Here is a 22,412-nt window from a genome sequence, read left to right on the forward strand (position 1 = left end):
TAAAATATGGGAATTTTGTTAAAATACTCTTTTTTTTGTTTGACTTATCTCTCTTCCGTTGCAATTTCCCTATACTGTAGTGGACAAAAGAGATAAGTTATTAACCCAAAGGGTGGTATGATCGTATAAGTATTTGACTGAAACTAGGCAAAAATTGCATATCCATAGTTTTTAATCATGGATACTCTTTCTTTTTTTTTTTTTTTTAATTTTTTTGCCAGTTCGACAAATTCAAGGTAGGTCGTAGTCGTAGGTATATTAGAACAAACATTTAATGTTTAAACTTATTAAAAGGTTATAACTCCCACTACCTATCCGCATCATATCATACATTCATGCGGTATTATACCCTTACAATTACAATAGTCGTGTGCACCATAGCCGTATCCAGAATGAAGATATTTTCATTTGGATTTATGAGTAGTCCGAATGATCTATGAATGAAATAATTAACAAGAAAAACCTTGCAACAAAAAATGAAAAAGAAACTGTCCTGTAACTTAACTACTTACATCTGTACCTATCAAACTAGAGTTCCTCACAAACTTTCCCATCTGCAGTTGCACTTCTTTGAAAATTTATTTTAATAACGTTAAAATTGATTTTTGCTTAAACTCTTAACATTATAAATTGGGAAAAACTATGCTGTCGGAAAGACAGGATACTGGAAGGGCTTTGACCAATCAAAATCCCCTATGAATTTGGATAAATGTAATCTGATTTCCTGATTGGTTATCACTTGATTGATGCCAGTTGATTGATTACAAATTTTCGGGCATTATATCTTTCTAGTCAAATTCAAATTTGATAATTTAAATATTACAAATGGTCGAATTCAAAATATTTATTTCATATTGTTGATTTATTGAATCGAATTCAAATGTGTATTGACTGGATCCCGTAATTATCCAATATAATATAGATAGCTGTGTTTTATAATAACAATCCTATTCATTATAAGAAAGGGACAATGATTACTTGTGACAGTGACAAGACCACTCTTCTTTTGTTTCATTAATCTATAGGTGGTAGTATGGTTCCTCCCTTGCTCCATCTCATCTCCCCCTTTTCTCTCCCTCTATCATCCCCTGTCCGTTTGCAACTATTGTTCTTTGTAGAAGAGATCCAGAGTGAACAAGCTTTACACTTTACCCCACAGGGGAATAGGAGAGGTTGTTTCTCCTTGTTAGTTTGGTTTAAAGACATCAGGCTTTTAATATCAATACAAATAATTGGTTGAATTCGAATTAAATAAAAAATTTGATTATCTAGTTGAGTTCAAATTCAATTTATAATTTTAAGTATTCATTGAGTATCGAATGGAATTCGGATCACCACAATTGCAATTGAAATCGAATTTGAATATGGCACGATTCTCCGTTTACAAGCTTAAATGAAAAGGATTGGCTGATCGATTAAGCAAAATTACTATAATTTGGCAAAAATACGTTCTGGTCTATCATTCAATATAATCATATTCTGCTTATCAAGAAAAACATATACAATCATATTGTATTTTTTTTACATTTCTTCTACTGAAGTACTACACTTACTGCAGATCCCCAATTGAATTAGAATTGGTCTACAAATAGACAGTCACCCTTCCACCACGCCCGATATCCATGAAACTAAAGAGTATGAAAGAAACCTTAGCCGCGAGAGACTGAAAACAATCTGCGTTGGGCCATCTCATATTATACAGATATTACTGCATGGGTCACAGCCTGTCATCATATCCCAGTGTTGGGGTTGTTTCCAGCAAGGATGAGAGAGATCTCTAACCCTCGACTGAATGCTTGGTTGAACATGAGTCGGGTCTGAAATGTTGAGACAAAGGGGAACCATGAGAAGAATGCTATAGGGATGAAAATGAGGATCCCCATTCCGGCATCATAAAATCGAGCAATTGAACGAATGGATTTCCACAAACCCAGCCTCTTCGTCAATGGTTTCCAAGCTGCAGCTATCTGAAATTGCATAAACCAGTTGTACGTCAAACGTGAAAAATAAATTGATAGATGCTGATAAGAACCTGTATAAAAGATATGACAAAATGATGTAGAACAAAGAAAACTTCTTAACAGTTTTACAATGGCTTTCTTTCATTCCCCACTCCCAACAGAAGTAATACCTTAATTCTCAGGAAGAATCATCCCAACAACAATACAGTGGACTGCACAGCAGTAAATGATGAACTTCTGCTAACATATATAAATGGGGTCCAGCAGGTTTCCGACTTCAAAGAAAAAGGACAGCCATTACGGGAGCAAGTACTTCTATACCTCACAAACTAAAATATTTCCATTTTATCATGGATGCGACCACAAACTAGAAGCAATTAATAACAACCTTTTTTTTTTTTGATAAATAATAAATAACTTTTTAGGCTCCAATTATATAAATAATACAATAGTTCGCCTAACAGACTAAAATATTTTCCAAGAAAAGGACAGTAAATGATGTACTCACCTGACCTTAACTTGTTTTCATAAAATCATACATCATCATCATCTAAGCCTTGCCTCAAGTAAGGGGTCAGCTACATGAACCCTGTTTCACCTTTCCATTCTGTTGTTCAGTGCCATATCATTAAATTATGAGTACTTATGCATTTCTTACCACTTCCAGTCGAGTCCTTTTTTGTCTGCCAGTATCTCTTCTAGTCCCTTCAATTTGTAACAGATCACTTCTTTTAACCGGTGCCATAATGTCTTATGAATGTGACCAAACCATTTCAGTCTACTTTCTCGTATCGTATCGCCTATTGGATTTACTCCTAGGTTCCCTTGTATGACTTCGTTTCAAACCCTGTCCTTTCTAATTTTACTACCCATCCATGCAAGCATTCGCATTTCTACCATGCTCATTTTTTGGACATACCGTTTCTTAACTGCCAACACTTAATTCCATACAAAATAGTTGGCCTTACAGTTGTTTTATAGAACTTTCCTTCAACCAAGTGGTATTTGTCCATCACATAAGAATTTGGATGCACCCCTGTGTTTTGCCCATCAAGCTCTAATCCTGTGGGCGGCATCCTCCTCAATCTCTCCTTCATTGAGTTATCTCTAGTGCTTGGAAAACCGGACTGGATAAGCTGGTCATGACCCAGAGCACTGGCTGGTTCAATCAAACCATAAAAACTGGAAATGATAGAAAAGGTCAAAACAGGAAGACCATCTGGTTTAGCTAGAGAACTGGTCCCAGTTTCATGAAACTGCCTGGGTCACTAAATAATTGAAATTTCAAAATGCTTATGGCAAGACTTGAAAGAAAATGTGTATTGCTCAATTACCATTAATCCATTTCTCTATTTGTGTTAATTTATGACTCTTTATTGTATATATTACTTTATTACACATGTATTTTATAGAAAAAAGTGAGTTAAGAGGCTTGAACCCTGTTTTTTTTTTTTTTTTTAATTTCTGGCTTGAATCCTGGTTATTTACTTATTTGTTTTAAAAATTAGGGAACTTTCCATCCATCCATCCACTACATTCAAGTATGATATAATTTGTAAAATATATTATACATAGTATTTATGTGACCTGGTATATATACATATATGCCACACCATTCACGGTTCAACCTTTTTGGTGGGAGCCTCATGCACTAGGCTTTTATTCACGATTAGACCTCCAGTTTGACCCTAGTTGAACCTCTGACCCGTGAACCTCTCCTGAATATGGTTCCATGCCCGGTGCGGTTCTCTGAACATTGGTTTTCTCTTGGTCTACAATCCCAAGTGTACCTTGTTTTTTGCACTTGGGATTGTAGACCAAGGTACACTTTAAGGATTAAGGATGAACTTTACATATGGTTTGGTATTAAAGATTGACCTTACATATATATTTTGTTTGTCCTACTTTAAAACCTCTTGTTTCTAAGGTATTTTTCCATAAACTTAATTTTGCATTTAATCCTTCATTAGTTTCATTGATCAATGTCATCAGCAAACAATATGCACCATGAGACCTCCTCCTGAATATATCTGGTCAATTCATCTATGATCAATGCAAATAAATTGGGGCTAAGCGTTTAAACCTTGGTGAAAAACCATCATAAATTTGATGTTTCTCCCACAGGTGTTCTAACATTGGTTATTGCACCCTCATACATATCCTTAATTAGGTCGGTATACCTATTGGGGACACCTTCCTTTTTCCAAGATCCTCCATATTATTTCTTTGGGGACTATTATATGCTTTTTCTAGGTCAATCTAGGTCAATGAGCAACCATGCTTCCATGGTTGATCTCTGGCATAAACCCAAATTAGTTCTCTGTTATACTTGTTTCATGTTTTTAACCTTTGCTCTATATTCTCTCCCAGAGTTTCATAGTGTGGTTCATGAGTTTAAGCCCTAATAGTTATTACAACTTTGTATATCATCACCTTTGTTCTTGAATATAGACACCATACTGATACTGTTCTTTCTCCACTCATCAGGCATCTTCTTTTCTTTCGTTATCTTATTAAATAGCTTAGTTAGCCATAATAAGCTACCTCTTCCATACCTTCGCCTACATCTATTGGTATACCATTTGGTCCCAGCACCTTTCCCCTCATCTTATTTAGTGCCTCTTTCACTTCAGTGATTCTAATTTTATAAAGGTACATGCTATTCTAACACTATTACTATGACTAATCTCTCCTCCACTAGTCACCTCTACATGTTCATTTAATAATTTTTCAAAATAGTTTTTCCATCTTTCCTTGATTTCTCCATGTATTACCAAAATTCTTTGATATTCATCTTTAATACACCTAACAAGGCTTGAATATTGATGTTCTTCTGTAAATATGTAAATTAATATATTTAAATACTACTGTCTTTTTAATATGATAATTGGCAATGCCAAATTAAGGAACCAACCTACAATTTTATTTTTCATTTTATATCACCTAGGTTATGCCTATGTGCCCTATTATTGTCTAGAATTTCCTAGATACCTAACCCTCAACTTTTTTATTGTAAGGAAATTTGGAACAAACCCATCCCTCCTATGGTGGGAGATGTTTGTTGGGAAGTCTCTCTTGGGAAACTAAACACTATGGACAATCTGCAAAAGAGAAGACCTAGCCTTATTTCCCCAAATTGGTGTATCCTTTGCAAAGCTAATGGAGAAAGTTGTTACTACCTACTAATCTCTTGCTTCTTTATTGTAGGACTTTGGGAAAAGCTTTTTGCTCCATTTGGTTGCAGGTGGATTGTGCTTCTGCAGATTGGTGGTCTATTCAACCCTACAACCTTCACGTGGCCTAAATGAAGATGAAGAGTTTTATGTAGATGTGCTAGGGCTGCTTTGGTGTGGATAGTGTGTGTGTGTGGGGTGGGGGATAGAAATGCTAGAATATTTAATGATAAAGAGAGGGATGAGACTATTGTTTGAGATTGCATATTGAACAAGGCTATCAATTGGGATAAATCATAGGACCTTTTCTTGCAATTCTCTTTTACCAACAGGCGAAATTGGGAATTGGTTCTATTGTCAACAACAAGCCAGTTATAGCTTGGGAGCCCCCTGAAGAAGGTTTTATCAAGCTAAATTTTGAAGGTAGCAGCCTAGATAATCCTGGGCCTCTTGGTATTGGGGGAGTCTTCAAAAATGCAGAGGGTCAGATTGTTGCCTTATTCTCTAGTGTGGGGGATGCTGTTAGTGCAGACGTCGAAGCAGTTTTACAAGGAGATTGCTAGAGAGCTGAACTATGGGAGATTGTGAATTGAAGGTTACTCTAAACTGGTAATTGGGTGGCTGAAGGAACTGGAGATTCAAGTGGCTAACTTCCAATATAACAGCTAGAGTCCATTGGGAAAGGAGATCGGAAAATAAGTTGGACTTTTTAGCTAGCCAAGGGTGCATAAGGATCAATTATTTCAGGCTAAATTGTAATTCTGCTTTATTTTTTAGGCTGCATCTTGCCCCCCATAGTCTACTAGTAGCCCCCCCACCTATAAACCGCATCCTGCCCGTGGATTTGGCATCAATCCACGGTCAGGATTCATCCCACCTGTACAGTGGGGCTAAGAATTCTGTGGGCTCAACAGTCATTCTCCCAAAAAACTATTGATTTTATGATTGCGAAACCATTACAACTTTCATCAATCTTTCTAAAAATCGGTCACTGTAATATATACAGGAGAGAATGGATAAATGAGTCAAAACTCAAAATGAACTTAGTTTAAGGAACTTGGACTAAAAAGGTTGTTTGTAAGTGGAGTACTATTCAAAAGGGTTTTGGATTGTTGATCCGTTTATAGGAATTTTCTAGTTACTCAAAAACGAACTCAGTTATGTCTGTTTTTAGTTTTTTTTACTAGTATCCGAGTGTAGTTGTCTGTTGTGTCTTTGATTCTAGTTGTTTCTTTGCTTTGTATTCTGTTGTGTTCATTTTGCTGCTGTGGAACGAATCATCTTTTCGACCAAAAAAGGAAATCTTATATTACATTCATCCAACTTGTCCTCCAACTAGATGAAGCAGAAAACACAATATTTTAAAGTAGACATTTTACCAACTGAAATAGTGTATCATACACACCATCCACATATTAAATGTCACTTATTTTATTATGCATGCACTTGCTGAGGGTCAGCTCACTTTTCCCTTAATAAAGAACTAAAATCTATTTTTTCTTGAAATGTATAATGACTATAATGTATATATTAGTAGTTTCCATTCATATACATAAAGAGCAATAAAATGAAAGAATTATAAAAAGTATTAAATGATTATAACTGAGAAATGTAACTCACTGAAAGAATTCCCCACCCAGTGGGAACGAATGCTAAGATGCATGCAAAGATGTCTGGCAAAGAAAGATCTGTAAATACAACTGCAACAGCTAAACCAGCAAGTGCTAACATGAAGGAGAGGCCTTGGACAAAGCGCAACAGCAGCTGGAAATTGACTGATATCTTCTGACTGAAGGTAAACACCTGAAAATCCATGACACAAAAGGAACTTTACAATAAGAGATCAGAAGAATATCACATACAAGAGTGGAAGTATCCAACTGCTTAGAGAGTTATATTGCACACCTTGAAAAGAATCATCAGGACAGCTAGCACGATCCACGACAGACCATATACCTATAAATAGTAATATAATGTATTAATACTTGGTAGTATCTTCCAAAAAGGAAAGCTAACCAATTACTGTGTCAAAACTGTCAATGAAGTATGACATCAATTAGCAAGCTAAAAACTATTGAAATATGTGAATTGCTGCATTTGGCAGGAAGACATGACATTTGCTACTTTAACTATGATGACATATGTGACTACTGAAATCCCCCTCAAAAAAAAGCAGAAAATGTGAGCAAAATATACTACATTTTACATGGAAACACACATCTTTATAATGATGATAGAAATTATCCAAATCGGTAAGACATGTCGTGAATTAGCATTTATCAAACAATACCTCACGGAGTAGCATTTTAAGCTCAAAAAAATTTCTTTTAACATGTTTTCACAAAACAGTAAGCAAAAACAAAGAATGGAAAAAGCAAAGATCTAAATCCTTAAAATCTTGATACATCATCAAAATTCAAACACCAGAATCAGAAACAATACTGTCATTACAAAGGCAGATGACCATCTCTACATGGCATTGGGTTGCATTTAATCATGAGACAAGGTCTGTACTCATCAAGCATAGTTTTCAAGGCGCCAAGGCGAGGCTAGGCAACAGGGGGGCGCCTTGTCGCCTAGTTGCCTAGGTGATGGATTTTTTTTTTTTTTTTTTTTTAAGTAAAACCATATATCCTAGGGTAGTTCCCTAGGTTCCATAACCATCTTTCCGTAATAATTATCCATAATGTTCATAAGAGAAGTATAAATTTCATGTTTAAGTCTAGAAAATCAACATTTTATGAGAAGAAAAAGAACAAAGGAAAGAAAATTCAAAAAATATAAGGGTAAATAATGAACAAAGAAAAGAAAAGGTGGAAGAAGAAAATGTGTTGATTAGACAATTTTAAATTCTTCCCTTGCTTATTGGTTCGGGTTTTGAAATCTTTGAGGGTTCAAAAATGAAACTGAAAACCAAAGAAATAAAAAAATAGGGGGAGTAGCGTTATAAGTACCGATACACCTCTGCCGATACACAGAGGTGTATCGATACTTTGAACCATGGGTTCAATACAGAAGTTAGCAATGTTTGTGCTAATTAAACCCTAACAAATAAGAAAATAATAAAAACAAATTAGTATATAAATACATAAAATGAATATTCTAGTTTAATAATGTCTATTTTATAGTAGAAAGATAATTCATTATTTACCCTTTTTTGCAAGTTATAAATGATGGTGAATAAAAGAAAAGCATAAAATAGATTTCAGAAAAAAAAATGAATGGATATACTTTGTTTTTCTGTGGAATAAGGTATATCTCCTATTAAAAAATTTTATATCACATTTCCAATATCACAGAACCATACAAGCACATGCAAATGGAAAAACTTACCTTTTCTACCTAGGGACATTCTATTAGGAAAGACTGTCCAGTATGCATGTGAACTGTTCACCAGTTTCAAACAATAAAGGAGAAAAAAGAAAACAATATGAAGAAATATCTCTCAAGTCTCAAGCATCCATTGTGTCAGAACCAAATACACGTTCAACATGGAAAAATTGTCTCTTTATTGGGAATATGCATGTCTACCAATATTTAACAAGTGCTAGAATGTGTCATATCATTCTTGTACTTAAAAAATGCCATCTTACACGACCAAAACTAAGAACTTAGAAAACTTATAACCAGAAAAGAAAGAGTTTTTATGAATAATTGGAAAAACATACAAGGCCTGAAAAGAAAAATATTTACAAAACACATTAAACCATTGATCAAAGCATAGGTTTCTAGAAATACCATTAAACTAAAAATCTGAAGGAAAAAAATGGAAAATATTAAGATCACTGTAAAATGCTCCTACCGTCAATGACGTATCATTTCCTGATGCCTGCAGCTTGTACACAATTCCATACTGGAAAATAAAAAACCTCAGGCTCAGAATAGTCTCCATTATTCTCCCACTCATTGTCCGGATATGTGCCTATACATGCAATATTTATCAATGTTAGAATAAATACAACAAAGCAAAAAGATCAGATTAAAACACCACCACCACCACCATCATCATCATCGTATCATATCATATCAGCTATATGAGTCCTGTTCTTCCATTCTGTTCTATTCAGTACCATATCCATTGTTTCAGAGAACAAAATACCACTTTATTTTTGTAACCATGGTAATTGGAGACAGAACACCTTCTGTGTATCAGCTTGTGCTTTTGTGTGTGATGGAATGGCAAGGACTAACATTTTTCTATTCCCAATGTAAATTCCAAATAAAAGGAAATATTGCAACACAGAAAATCCATCTATTGAAAATACATACTCTCTCTCTCTCTCTCTCTCCTCAAAAAATAAAGAAAGAAAGAAAAGAAAGTAACAAACAGGTTTCAGTTGCTGTTTTCTAGGCCATGCCTTGGTATTTGAAGAGACGGGCCCTCTTAAAATAATCAAAAGCTCTAGAAATTTGAATCGGAATAGTACTGAGCATATTGAAGTGGACTGACATTTTACCAAGGTAAGAGTAACTTTTGCCGAATTTTGTTTGCCTTAAGTCACTTTCAAAATGTTGTTAGCAGATTTTTACTCAAAAAACAATAAAGAATAAGCTAGAAAATGACTTAAGCAAGTTGTGCATGACCAATATCTCTACCCAACTTCAGGGGGGGTATGAATGCTTTCAGCTTGTTTACTGCATTTTTTTTTTATATATATTTTCCTCATCTATAGTGACTGTTTTGATCATTTGTGCTGCTGTATTGTTTTATTCTTTATTATTTTGGAAGACAGGAGTATAGTAGTCATTGTACACCTATTTGGTCTTTAATACAAATAGAAATGAAGAGGGCAGAAGTTAGACTTTTTGCTCCCCTACCATTCTGCCTTCTATTCTTCATCTTCATCTGTTCTTCTCTTCTCTGGGTTCTGCTCTTTTTCTTGCTGTTTTCTGATTTATTTATTCGATTTTACAAACCAAGTTGGTATCTTTCTCCAAAAATCATCTAAAGATCAGGCGACATGACCTAGAATGACCAACAACTTCAATTCCCCTTGTACACTGTTGATCCTAGTGATAAATGGGTATTGCACGAAGAGGAAGGAAGAGAGATTGCTCTAATTCCAAACTGACTTCTTTAGTTCGAAAAAGAATGCTAAAACTAATCTGAAACAATCTGATTAAAAAGTAAATACACATGAAAAAAGTGCTTGAAGAAGGGGAGAGAAGAAGAAAGAAAAATTCTTTGGGAGCAAAACTCATTGGGTGGTGTGCACCCATCAGTTTGATGTTACAGCATTATAAAGAAAAAAGTCACCACAGAGGCACATTGCACCCTTTCGTATGGACATTGGAGCAAGGAAAGAATCCAAGGAAAATTAAAACACTTTCTCGATTTGTATACCAATTTCAGACTTTTTGGGTGATAGGATATTGATAGTATTTCAGGTTTTTATATTTATTTTATAGTTGTAGGTGTCTTAAGAAAAGAGTTCTGTTTCAGAATTTTATTGTTATTTTGACATTACTATCTATAGTAAGAAAAGGTTTCAGCTAAGAAAGAGAGAGAAGAGAGAGAGAAGAGAATGGGAGAAGCTCAGAATTAGGTCTGGCCACCCCTTTCATTAGATTATATACTCATGAATAAAAGAGAGTACAAAGACAAGTATGCCCTTAGTAAGTGAGCTACTTGTGAGAACTTAAAAACACTCTTAACTCAAAACATAAACTAATGGGCCTAAGGCCCAGTAACTCCCTAACTATGCTATGTAAATAAAAACATGTTATATCAGCCCAAAACTCAACACTCCCCCTCAAGTTGGGAATAAATGTCACACATTCCCAACCAGCGTAGATCATGCTCCAGCTTGTTTCTTGCAACTCCTTTTGTAAGAACATCAGCAAGCTGGAAGTCAGATGCAACATATGGCAAGCAAACTTCTCCGGATGTCACCCTTTCCCTTATAAAGTGTCTATCCACTTCTATATGCTTCGTCCTATCATGCTGAACTGGGTTGTGGGTAATGTTAATTGCTGCTTGATTGTTACAATATAGCATCATAGGTTCTTCGGCCTCAACTCCAATCTCCCCTAACAAGGAACGGATCCGGAGGAGCTCTGAAACACCATGTGCCATGGCTCTGTATTCATCTTCTACACTTGACCTTGCCACAAATGTCTGTTTCTTACTCTTCTATGAAACTAAATTACTTCCAACAAGAGTACAAACTCCTGATGTAGATCTTCTGTCATCTAAACACCCTGCCCAATTAGCATCCGCGTAAGCCTCTAACAATATGCCTCTACCTAGGTGTCCCTTGCCTTCAAATAGGCAAGTATCCTGTCAATAGCCTCCCAATGCTGAACTCGTGGGGCATGCATGCATTGACTCACCACACTCACTACATAAGAGATGTCTGGTCGTGTCATACACAAGTATAGCAACCGCTCCACTAACCTCTGATATCTTCCAACATCCTTCACTAGTTCACCCTCTGAAGCATTTATCCAGTGGTTCTGATCAATAGGTGTATCAGCTGCTCTTGACCCAAGTTTTCTTGTTTACTATAGTAGATCTAAAACATACTTCCTCTATGAGATGAAGATCCCATTCTTGGACCTTGCCACTTCAATGCGCATAAAGTACTTCAGCTCCCCAAGATTCTTAATCTCGAACTCATTGCGCAAATTCTTCTTCAGGGTATCAATCTCACTCAAATCATTTCCTATGACTACAATATCATCCACATACACTATCAAAACTGACACCAATGACCCCCTCCTCTTCACAAAAAGAGTATGATCAGATTGAGTTTGACTATAGCCAAATACAACCAATGCACTTCTATACCTGTCAAACCAAGCTTTGGATGATTGCTTTAAACCATATAAAGACTTCTTTAACCTACATACCTTTCCTTTTTCCACATTATTGTAGAAGCCAGTTGGAAGATCCATATGCACCTCCTCTTGCAAGTCCCCATTGAGAAAGGCATTCTTCACATCAAGTTGGAAGAGTGGCCATGAGTATGTAGCTTCTAGTAATAGAAGAATCCAAACTGAACTCATCTTTGCCGCTGGTGCAAAAGTTTCCAAATAATCTATGCCATAAGTCTAAGTATACCATTTTGCAACCAACCTTGCCTTGTACCTTTCTATACTCCCATCAGCCTTGTACTTCATTGTATAAACCCATCTGCATCCAACTATCTCCTTGCCATCGAGCAAATTCACAATCTCCCATGTTTGATTTTTAATCAATGCTTTCATTTCTCCTGCATAACCGTCTTCCACTCAAGTTTGGAGAGAGCAACTCCTGGGTATAAACACTGAGTCACGGAAGGCTCGATAGGAAGGGGATAATCCACTATAGGAAAGATAGTGTGAGATGCAATGTCAATGTTTTAAAAGCGCAAGGCACAAAAAAGGCGCATGGGTCAATTTGCGCCTGAGGCACACGCCTTTTTAAGCAAGGCACGAAAAATAAAAAAATTCAAAAAAATATTAAACATAATATTAATAAAAATGTAAACTTTAATTTTGAAATAAATGTTTTAAAAAACCTATTATCTAATATTAAAATACATAAATATAACATGTAAAGCATATTCAAATGAGAATTTAAAAATAAAATCAAATATATAAAACATTTTCAAGCATATAGAACCCACAATCTCTTTTTTTCTCAATTGCATTACTTCAAGTAGCTAAAGTGATGTAAAATATATTACATTCCTGATTCTACGAGCCGCCTTTGTGCCACGCCCCTTGAGACAAGCCCAAACAAGTCCACGTTAGGCCTTAAATTCTTACTTCTCACACAAAAAATAATGATTTTATAGTTTTCATTGCTTTTTAAGAAGATATTTTATTAGGATGAATGAATGAATGAACATTACCAAATAGGGGACTATAAAATCATTATTTTTTGTGTGAGAACTAAGAAATTAAGACCTAATGTGGGCAAAGGTGCACGCCTGGGCTGAGGCAAAAAAGCGTTAAAATTTCAAAAGGCGCACACTTGGGCTGAGGCGCAAGGCACACCAAGCGTGTGCCTTTTGAAAGGGTTACGCCTAGGACTTGGGCGGGGCGCCTACCCTGAAATGCGCCTCACTTATGTGCCTAGGCGCGCCTTTTAGTAGACTTCCTCTTCCCTTTTCTGAGGGCAATAGGGAGATCAAGGCCATCTGTGATGGTGTTAGGAGTAGGGGTAGTAGTATCAATAGGAACTAAACCATTAGGGGGAACAAGAGGCATACCTAGGTCTATGTTAATCGAACCTAGAATCTCCGATGAGCTGATAGGGAGTGACGTGGGTTCCTCTGCTGTGAAATCAACCTCCCTGTGCTGTCGTAGGCACTGCCGTGTAAAACACTGAAAGACAAGATGTAATGGAGTTGGCAAAATGGGTGAGATAAGTAAGTCAGACACTAGAGTAGACAAAGTTGCTGGAACAGGAAATGCTATAGATTGCTCACTTCCTTCTCCAAAACATTCCCCTTGAAAAGAACCCCCGAAAAAAAAGGTGTGGACTCAAAAAAGGTGACATCCATAGTAACATACAGACTCCCAGAGATTGGATCATAACAACAATACTCCTTCTGGTTTCCTGCATACCCAAGGAAGACACACTTCTTCGCCTTAGGATCCAACTTTGAGTGGTGAGGACCAAGAACATGGACAAAGCATACACATCCAAGCACCCTTAGAGGAATATGGAATGTCTCCCCCTCAGGAAAAAGAAGGCTAGATGGAATGCTATATCCAAGAACATGAGAAGGTACCTGATTAATCAAGAAAATTGCTGTAAGAATTGCATCACCCCAAAAATGAATTGGAACTGTAGAGCTCAACATCATGCTTCTTGCTACTTCCACAATGCCTATTCTTCATTTTTGCTACACCATTCTGTTGAGGTGTGTATATACAACTGCTTTGATGAACAACTCCATGCTCCAATAGGTATGATGCCAGGTTTTTTTCAAAGTATTCTTTGGCATTATTTGATCTAAACACTTTCACTTGTACCCCAAACTATGTCAGCACCATTTGATGGAATTGTTGAACCAAAGGCGATACCTCATCATGGGATCTCATCAAATATATCCAAGAGACCGAGAATAATCATTCACAAATAAAAGAAAATACCGATAGCCACCCATAGAGGAAACATGGTATGACCCCCACACATCAGTATGAACCATATAAAAAATAGAAGAACATCTTATATTACTTGCTTTAAAGGAATGTCTACAATGCTTTCCAAGTTGACACCCCTAACACTCCAAACTGGACAAACTGAACAGTTAAAATTCTTTATCAAGCTACTAACAAATAAAAGATTAGTGCTTAGTCTAGGAACATGAAGGTCAAAAGGTAGGAGAAGAAAAACAACCTTTTGAGAAGAAATGACTGTTTAGAAAGTTGCAAAAATTCAAAAGAAAGTAGCATAAATCAGAGTTCAAGAGGAGAGAAGAAGAAGAAGAAGGTGGCAACAACTTGGGTTAAGAGAGAGATTTTCGAACATAATCTCTTCTCTTACTCCCTTAATTCTATTTCATTAAGTTAAACTTTAGTAATTTACAGAGAAGCCCCTACTTGGGCAGAAAATTAAAAACATAACATAAGAAAGAATAAAGCCCAGATTAAGGCCCATTACAACAAAGAACATAAAAGATAAAAAAGGATAAACAGCCTATGGGCCATTTGGCCCATCTCTACACTCCCCCTCAAGCTGAGCATAGATGTCAATCATGCCAAGCTTGCCAGTATCATGCTGAAGTTTAGCCTTGGGAATGCCCTTGGTGAGGAAATAAGCTAACTGTCCTTCAGAGTTGATGAAAGGTAGACACACTTCTCCAGAATCCACTCTTTCTCGAATGAAGTGTCTGTCAACTTCAATATGCTTAGTTCTGTCATGTTGCACTGGGTTGTGAGCAATGTTGACGACGGCCTAATTATCACAGTATAACATCATCGGCTTATCATGCTCAGTACCTAGTTCCTCCATCAAGGATCTAAGCCACAATAGTTTAGAAACTCCATGAGCCATGGCTCTGTATTTTGCTTCGGCTGAAGATCGAGCAACAACTGATTGTTTCTTGCTTCTCCAAGAGACAATATTACCTGCCACCAAGCTTCAGTACCCAGAGGGAGATCTTCTACCATCAATGTTTCCGGCCCAGTCAGCATCTGTGTAGGCTTCAAGTTTCATATGGCCATGCTTAGCAAATAGAATTCCCTTTTCAGGGGAGCCCTTCAAATAACACAGAATCCGCTCTGTTGCTGCCATGTGAGTATCCCTGGGAGCATGCATGAACTGATTGATGCAACTGACAGCATATGCAATGTCTGGCCGAGTCATGCATAGATAAAGAAGTTTTCCAAGTAGCCTCTGAAAGATTCCCTTATCTTCTAACAATATTCCATTTGAAACAGAGAGTTTATGGCTCATATCGATAGGAGTAGCAACTGGGCTAGCACCCATCTACCCTGTTTCAGAGAGCAAATCATGAACATACTTTCTCTGAGAGATAAGGATCCCATCGTTGGATTTAGCAACTTCTATGCCAAGAAAGTATCTCGATTCCCCCAGATCTTTGATCTCAAACTCTGTATGAAGGAAAGATTTGAGATCATTAATCCCTAAGACATCATTACCAGTCACAACAATATCATCAACATACACAATTAGGTAAATGGCCAAGGATCCTCTCCTCTTCACAACAAAGAGGGTATGATCAGACTGTGTCTATACATACCCAAAGCTAACAAGGGCAGCCCTAAACCTTTCAAACCATGCTCTAGGGGACTGTTTGAGTCCATAAAGAGATTTCTTCAGCCTACAAACCTTTCATTTCATATTTGTTTCATACATCCCTGGAGGAAGAAACATATAGACTTCCTCATGTAACTCTCCATTCAGAAATGCATTCTTTACATCCAGTTGATAAAGTGGCCAGTCTGAGTGTGCAGCCAAAGATAGTAGAACTCTCACAGAAGTCATCTTGGCAACAGGGTAAAAGGCCTCCAGATAATCAATCCCATATGTCTGTGTATAGCCTTTTGCAACCAGCTTAGCCTTGTATCTTTCAATGGTGCCATCAGCATGATATTTGATAGTAGAAACCCACTTACAGCCTACTGGATCCTTCCCTTCAGACAAATCAACAACTTCCCACGTGTCATTCTTGTGCAGGGCACCAATTTTTGTTCTCATAGCATCCCTCCATTCTGGAATATTAAGAGCTTCTGACACAGACCTGGGAATTGGGTTAGAAGCAACAGAAGAAAGGCAAAATATGAAGGAAAGAACAAACTATAAGAAAGGTGTTTGGAAATGCAATGTGCAGTACACTTCATTTTTCCTTTCCTAATAGCAATGGGGATATCAAGGTCTGGGAAGGATGGCTCCAAAGGGGCTGTAACAGTACCTGTTGTCTCATCTGTAACTGGAAGTGCATGAGGCTCATGTGTTGTAGGGGAAACAATTTGCTCATTTCTGATTCTCTGCCATTGGCACAACTTGGGATTAAAAAGAGGGCGATGAGGTAAAGGAGGAGGAATAGGAACACTGGAATGAGAGTGAAGTGGCTGATCCTCCCTTGACTCATTTGAAGGAGGAAAAGACTCAACTGGGACAGGAAGAGGAAGAGCAAACACCTGTGACAAATCCTCCCCCTTTGGACAATGTCTCTCTAGAGAAGAACCATAAAAGGAAAAAAGCTCATCAAAGATGACATCCATTGAGACATACCGAGTGCCAATCTTCGGATCCAAACAACAGTAACCCTTATGTGTGGGGGAATAATCAGGGAAGATACACTTGTGGGCTTTTGGTTCAAATTTATGTCTCTGGACACTTGGGATATGTACATAACAAATGCAGCCAAAGACAAGAAGAGGAATAGGAAAAAGATCCTTGTCCGGATGAAGAAGACTGAAGGGAGACTTAAACCCTAAAACCCTGGATGGCATATGGTTTATAAGGTAGGTAGAAGTGAGAACAACATCACCCCAAAATTTTGTAGGGACATGTGAGGCAAATAGAATACTTATTGCAACTTCAACAATATGTCTATTTTTTCTTTCAGCAACTCCATTCTGTTATGGGGTCCTAACACAGGAGCTTTGATGAATAACCCCTAAATCAGTGAGATAGCAGGTCAGGTTTTTCTCAAAATATTCTTCTGCATTGTCAGATCTGAATATTTTAATTCTGGTATCAAACTGGGTTAGGACAAATTCATGGAATTGCCTCACAAGTCTGGGAACTTCATCACAGGACTTCCTCAAAAATATCCAAGTGAACCGAGAAAGTCATCAATGAACAAGATAAAATATTTGTAGCCACCTATTGAAGGTAAGTGGTAAGGCCCCCACACATCAGGGTGCACAATATTAAAAAGAGAAGATCTTTTATTACTCAGAGGATAATTGTTTCTACAATGTTTTGACAGTTCACAAGACTCACAATGACGATTGGACAAACTAATTCCCTAAAACAGTTATGGGAATAAATGACTTAATGCAGAAAAAGAAAGATGACCCAAACGAAAATGACAACATGACTCGACTGATGGACTTTATAGATGTAGACCCAAAAGCAAATTTTCCAAGTTGTTCATGGCACTGTCCAGGAGTATCCAACAGATATATTCCATTCGCCTCACAGCCACTCCCAATCACCTTCTGAGACTCAAGATCCTGAAAAACACAGTAAGAAGGGAAGAAGGTTACACAACAGTTTAATGACTTAATTAAGCTACATACAGATAACAAGTTTGTATTTAGTCTGGGTACATGAAGAGCAAAAGGAAGAACCAATGAGTCTGTAGCCTTAATGGTTTCCTTGCCGGAGATGGGGGCAAGAGAGCCATCGGCTAGGGTGATTTTGTCACATCCAGGAAGTAAATCATATGAAACAAAGTAGAATGGCTGGTCGTATGATCAGAAACATCAGAATCAATAATCCAAGGGATCCTACAATTACCTGAAATGGTTGCATGATTGGCAGAAGCCCGTATACCTGAATGAGCAAATGCAGAAGAGGTTGAATTTCTTGGAGGGTTGGAAGAAGAGGTCACACCCTGACTGATCATCCTCCCAAACTTCTCATATCCTGCCTTCATAGCTGCTAACTGCTCACTAGCTGTCATCTCTTCAGTTTGGTATCTGTCACTATCTGGACCAGCAACAACATTGGCACTCCCTGCCTTTATATTTGTTAGAGTACAAATACTATGTCCTAGGACTGGCTGAACCCTTCTTCTTCTTCTTCTTCTTCTTCTCCTTCTCTACTGTAACCTAGGACTAAATAAGGTTTTCACATGGTATCAGAGCGCATGTAACAAGTTTAGATCTGCTCGTCTTGCTCTTTTATTCTGGTTTACCTAGTTTTTTTTATTGCCCTCCTCTCTAGGGTTTTGCAGATTTCTCAAGAACCACTGGGAGATTAAGGCAAAGGTTGAAAAGGAGTGGTCATTTTTCTCTATAGGAGGCCTTCATGCCTCCGGTTTGTGGTGCAGTGGCTGTTTGTGGTGATTGGTAGGAAGCTCTCTATTCGATGGTATGAAGAGAGCAGGTTCGAGTGAACAGTGTTCAGCTGAGTACAAGTTGGTTCTGCAGAGTGCAGTGTAAGTGTTTGGTTTAATGACTGAGTGATTTCAGCCCTTGTATTTGGTGTGTGAATGGTTCTGCAGTGTGCAGTATAAGTGTTTGATTTAATGATCGAGTGATTTCAGCTCTTGTATTTGGTGTGTGAGTGGTTCTGCAGTGTGCAGTACAGGTGTCTGATTTAATGATTGAGTGATTTCAGCTTTTGTATTTGATGTGTAATGTGTATTTGAAGAAGGTGGTGCTGAAAGTGAGATAAGTTTTGCGGAAGTGCGTGAGGTTGTGCTCAATATTTGAAGGTGAATACTATACATATAGCAGTGATTTCTTTGTGAGGTAAGGTGAATTAGTTAAGATGGCATCGATTCGAGATGGGAATGACAATAAAACAGGCGTTATGATTTCTCCAGATTACCTAAATGTTCAAATGACATTTATTAATTGAATGGTGAGAATTATGTGCCGTGGGCAAAATTTGTGGAGGTGTTTTTAAAAGTCAAGAAAAAAGTAAAACATGTGAGAGAAGAGAAACCCTCCTCTGATTCTCTAGGGTTTAGTGACTAGGAACAGGAAGATGCACAAATAATGACATGGCTGTGGAATAGCATGGAATAAAAAATTAGCGTGAACTTTATGTTCCTAGATACAACTAAAGAAATCTGGGATCATGCTAAGAAACTGTATTCCGAGTAAGACAATACAACTAGGGTGTATCAGTTGTACCAAAAGTACTTTAATCTGAAGCAAGGCAATCAAAGCTTGGAGGATGTTCAGATTCAGCAACAACAGGATGTTCAGATTCAATGTGTATCATCCTCTGACATAGGATGTTCAGATTCAGCAACAACAGCGTGAGCAACTTGATGTGACAAGGTTTCTAATGGGTTTGAAGTTTGAATATGAGCTTGTCCGAGTACAAATACTGGGGGGGTCTGCTCTTCCCTCACTTGAAGAAGTTTTTACCCGTCTTAGGAGGACATCTATTGAGTCTATAGAGCATTCTTCTCTCTCAAACAGATCTGGTTTTGTGGTGACTAGAGGGGGAGGCCGTGGAAATAGAGGTGGTGGTGGTGGTCGTGGACTTCCAGGTAACCATGGTGGTCCCATGTTTAACCGTGCTAGCGGCCGGAGTGGAGGTCGGGACTCAGGGGGAGGTTGTGGTAAAGGAAGAAGTAATGCCCCTAGGAAGTGTACATACATACTGTGGATTAGAGGGGCACACAGTTAATTTCTGCTATGATTTACATGGTCCACCCAACACTTGGGCTAACCATGCTGTGACTAAGGGTAGTGGTATAGCTACTGAAAGTCAGCAAACTGACCCGATCCCCTCCACATCTACTGGTGTTTCTGGGAAGGAGATGGTGAGTGTACCCCGTGCAGTATATGAGCAGTTCCTTCAGACATCTTCTTAGCAGAACACAACTACCCTTGCCCATTCAGGTATGGCTTGCTTGGCTTCCAAGCCTTCACACTGGATCATTGACTCCGGAGCCTCGGACCATATGTTTGGGACTCCTAATGTATTTTCTTCTCTTTCTCGGTCCTCCACATCTCAAACAGTTACTCTTGCTAATGGTTCTACATCTCCCATCTGTGGTATTGGTGATGTTGATCTCTCCTCCTCGTCTTTATCATCTGTTTTATATGTCCCCAAGGTTCCCTTTAACCTTATGTCTTTTAGTAGATTAACCAAGTCACTTAATTGTTCCATAACCTTTTATCCCTCTTCTTGTGTGTTTCAGGATCTCAAGACGGGGATGAAGATTGGTGAAGGACATGAGGCAGGTGGATTGTATTACCTTGATGGTGGTGGCCCTCCAGTAACTTTTAAGTCGTCTCTTACTCGTCTTCAATGGCACTGCAGATTTGGTCATCCTTCTCTCAAGGCTCTGAAGTTGTTGGTTCCTTCCTTGAGTCATCTTTCATCTTTGGATTGTGAGTCATGTCAGCTTGGGAAACATCATAGAGTCTCTTTTAGTCCAAGAGTTGATAGTCGTGTCTTGAGTCATTTTTCTTTAGTTCATTCTGATGTCTAGGGTCCAATCAAAGTGATGTCATACATGGATTTATCTTATGAAAGATCGCAATGAATTGTTCTCTATTTTTCAAAAATTTTATGCTGAAATACGTACGTAATTTGGTGTTCATATTAAAATTCTTCGCTCCGATAATGCCAAAGAGTACACCTCAATACCATTTCAGCAATACTTAGAGCACCATGGGATAATTCATCAAACTTCTTGTGCCTACACCCCACAACAAAACGGTGTAGCTAAACGGAAAATCGACATCTCCTTGAAACTTCTCGGTCTTAGATGCTAAATATGAATGTCCCAAAGCATTTTTGGAGTGATGCTGTCCTCACATCCTCTTTTCTCATAAATCGGATGCCCATGTCCATCCTTGGAAGTCGATCCCCTTCTCGGTGTTGTTTCCCACCTTGTCTCTGTTTCCTCTCACCCCAAGAGTCTTTGGATGTGTTTGTTTTATTCAAAACTTGGGGCCTAGTTTAGACAAGTTAGATGCACGAGCTACTAAGTGTATCTTCCTTGGCTACTCAAGGACTCAGAAAGGGTATAAGTGCTATAACCCTAACTTCCATAAACTGTAAAAGAAAGACGAAAAGAAAGAAAAGAAAAGGTTTCAGCTGAGAGAGAGAGAAGAGAATGGGAGAGGCTCAGAATTAGGTCTGGCCGCCCCTTTCATTATATTATATAATCATAAATAAAAGAGAGCACAAAGACGAGTATGCCCTTAGTAAGTGAGCTACTTGTGAGAACTTAAAAACACTCTTAACTTAAAACATAAACTAATGGGCCTAAGGCCCAATAACTCCCTAACTATGCTATGTAAATGAAAACATGTTATATCAGCCCAAAACTCAACAGTAATTACAATTAGTGATAAACTTGCCATTTTTAGCAATTTCTGGTGTCTTCAAATTAAGCTAGTCTTAGTTGGATCAGTAATGAGTTATTCAAGTGTTTTAGGAATTAGAGGCCTTATTGGAGTGCCCCTTTGGGTTATCTATGGATTTGCCTTGGTTTTAAAGCAGTTGGAAGTTGTTTTGGGTCAGTTTTCTAGTGTAAATTGGAGCCTGTAAAGGGATATCCGAGCTCATATATTGAGTCTATTTGTAATTGCAATTTAAGAAGAGTTGATTTGAAGAAATAAAGTTTTGTTGGATGAGTTCTGGTTGTTGCCAGGATTTTCTTCTCCTTTTTTCCCTCTCTCTCATGTATTTCTTCTTATAAGCAATCTGTCTCTTTGCTGATGACCTTAACAGCAAGAGTTCCCTTCTTCCTTTCTAATATTTAGCTCATTCTTTGGTGGAGATCAAGCTACCTACTTGTTTTTCCATCCCCATTCTTCATCCCTAAATCCTAGTCACCTATAGCCCATCTTTCACCCTACAAATCCCACCACTAAATCTAAAGTTAGTAGGACCCCAACCCCGTCCTACATCACCCACTGGGAAATAATGAGACATCCTAAGATCTAGAAGCAGAAAGTTTACCAGTTCCTCGTCCCACCAAGCTTCCCAGCTTTCCTCTCCTTTGACACCAATGCCACCTCTATAAAGGAGCCAGTTTGTCCAATCTTTGAAGTCCTCCACTGTCCTGAACAAAATGGTACATCTTTTATCCTTCAGTATCGAAGTGCAGATTAAACTTGAAGGAGGAAACATAAATGAATAGATAAATATATAAATAAGGAGCAA

At 37.8% G+C, this 22,412-nt stretch overlaps 1 protein-coding gene across 2 annotated transcripts in view; it reads right to left on the reverse strand.

Moving 5' to 3' along the window:
- Positions 1–1,434: 1,434 nt before the first annotated feature.
- Positions 1,435–22,412, reverse strand: part of GSL10 (glucan synthase-like 10) — a 122,227-nt gene continuing 101,249 nt past the window's right edge. The window contains exons 48-52 of one of the 2 annotated variants that reach the window (XR_016078315.1): positions 18,102–22,311; positions 8,937–9,056; positions 7,040–7,090; positions 6,755–6,937; positions 1,435–1,967 (exon numbers count right to left, since the gene is read on the reverse strand). Coding sequence is in view for 1 of the 2 variants with exons in the window: in XM_010259171.3 (XP_010257473.1) it covers positions 1,731–1,967; positions 6,755–6,937; positions 7,040–7,090; positions 8,937–9,056; positions 22,209–22,311 (694 nt within the window). In the remaining variant the exon portion in view is untranslated. The remainder of the gene's footprint in view (positions 1,968–6,754; positions 6,938–7,039; positions 7,091–8,936; positions 9,057–18,101; positions 22,312–22,412) is intronic. The other variant, XM_010259171.3, reaches the window with a different exon arrangement.

The sequence above is a fragment of the Nelumbo nucifera genome, chromosome 7 (assembly GCF_055504915.1).
Source record: "Nelumbo nucifera cultivar China Antique chromosome 7, China Antique-T2T, whole genome shotgun sequence".
NCBI classification, from domain to species: Eukaryota; Viridiplantae; Streptophyta; class Magnoliopsida; order Proteales; family Nelumbonaceae; genus Nelumbo; species Nelumbo nucifera.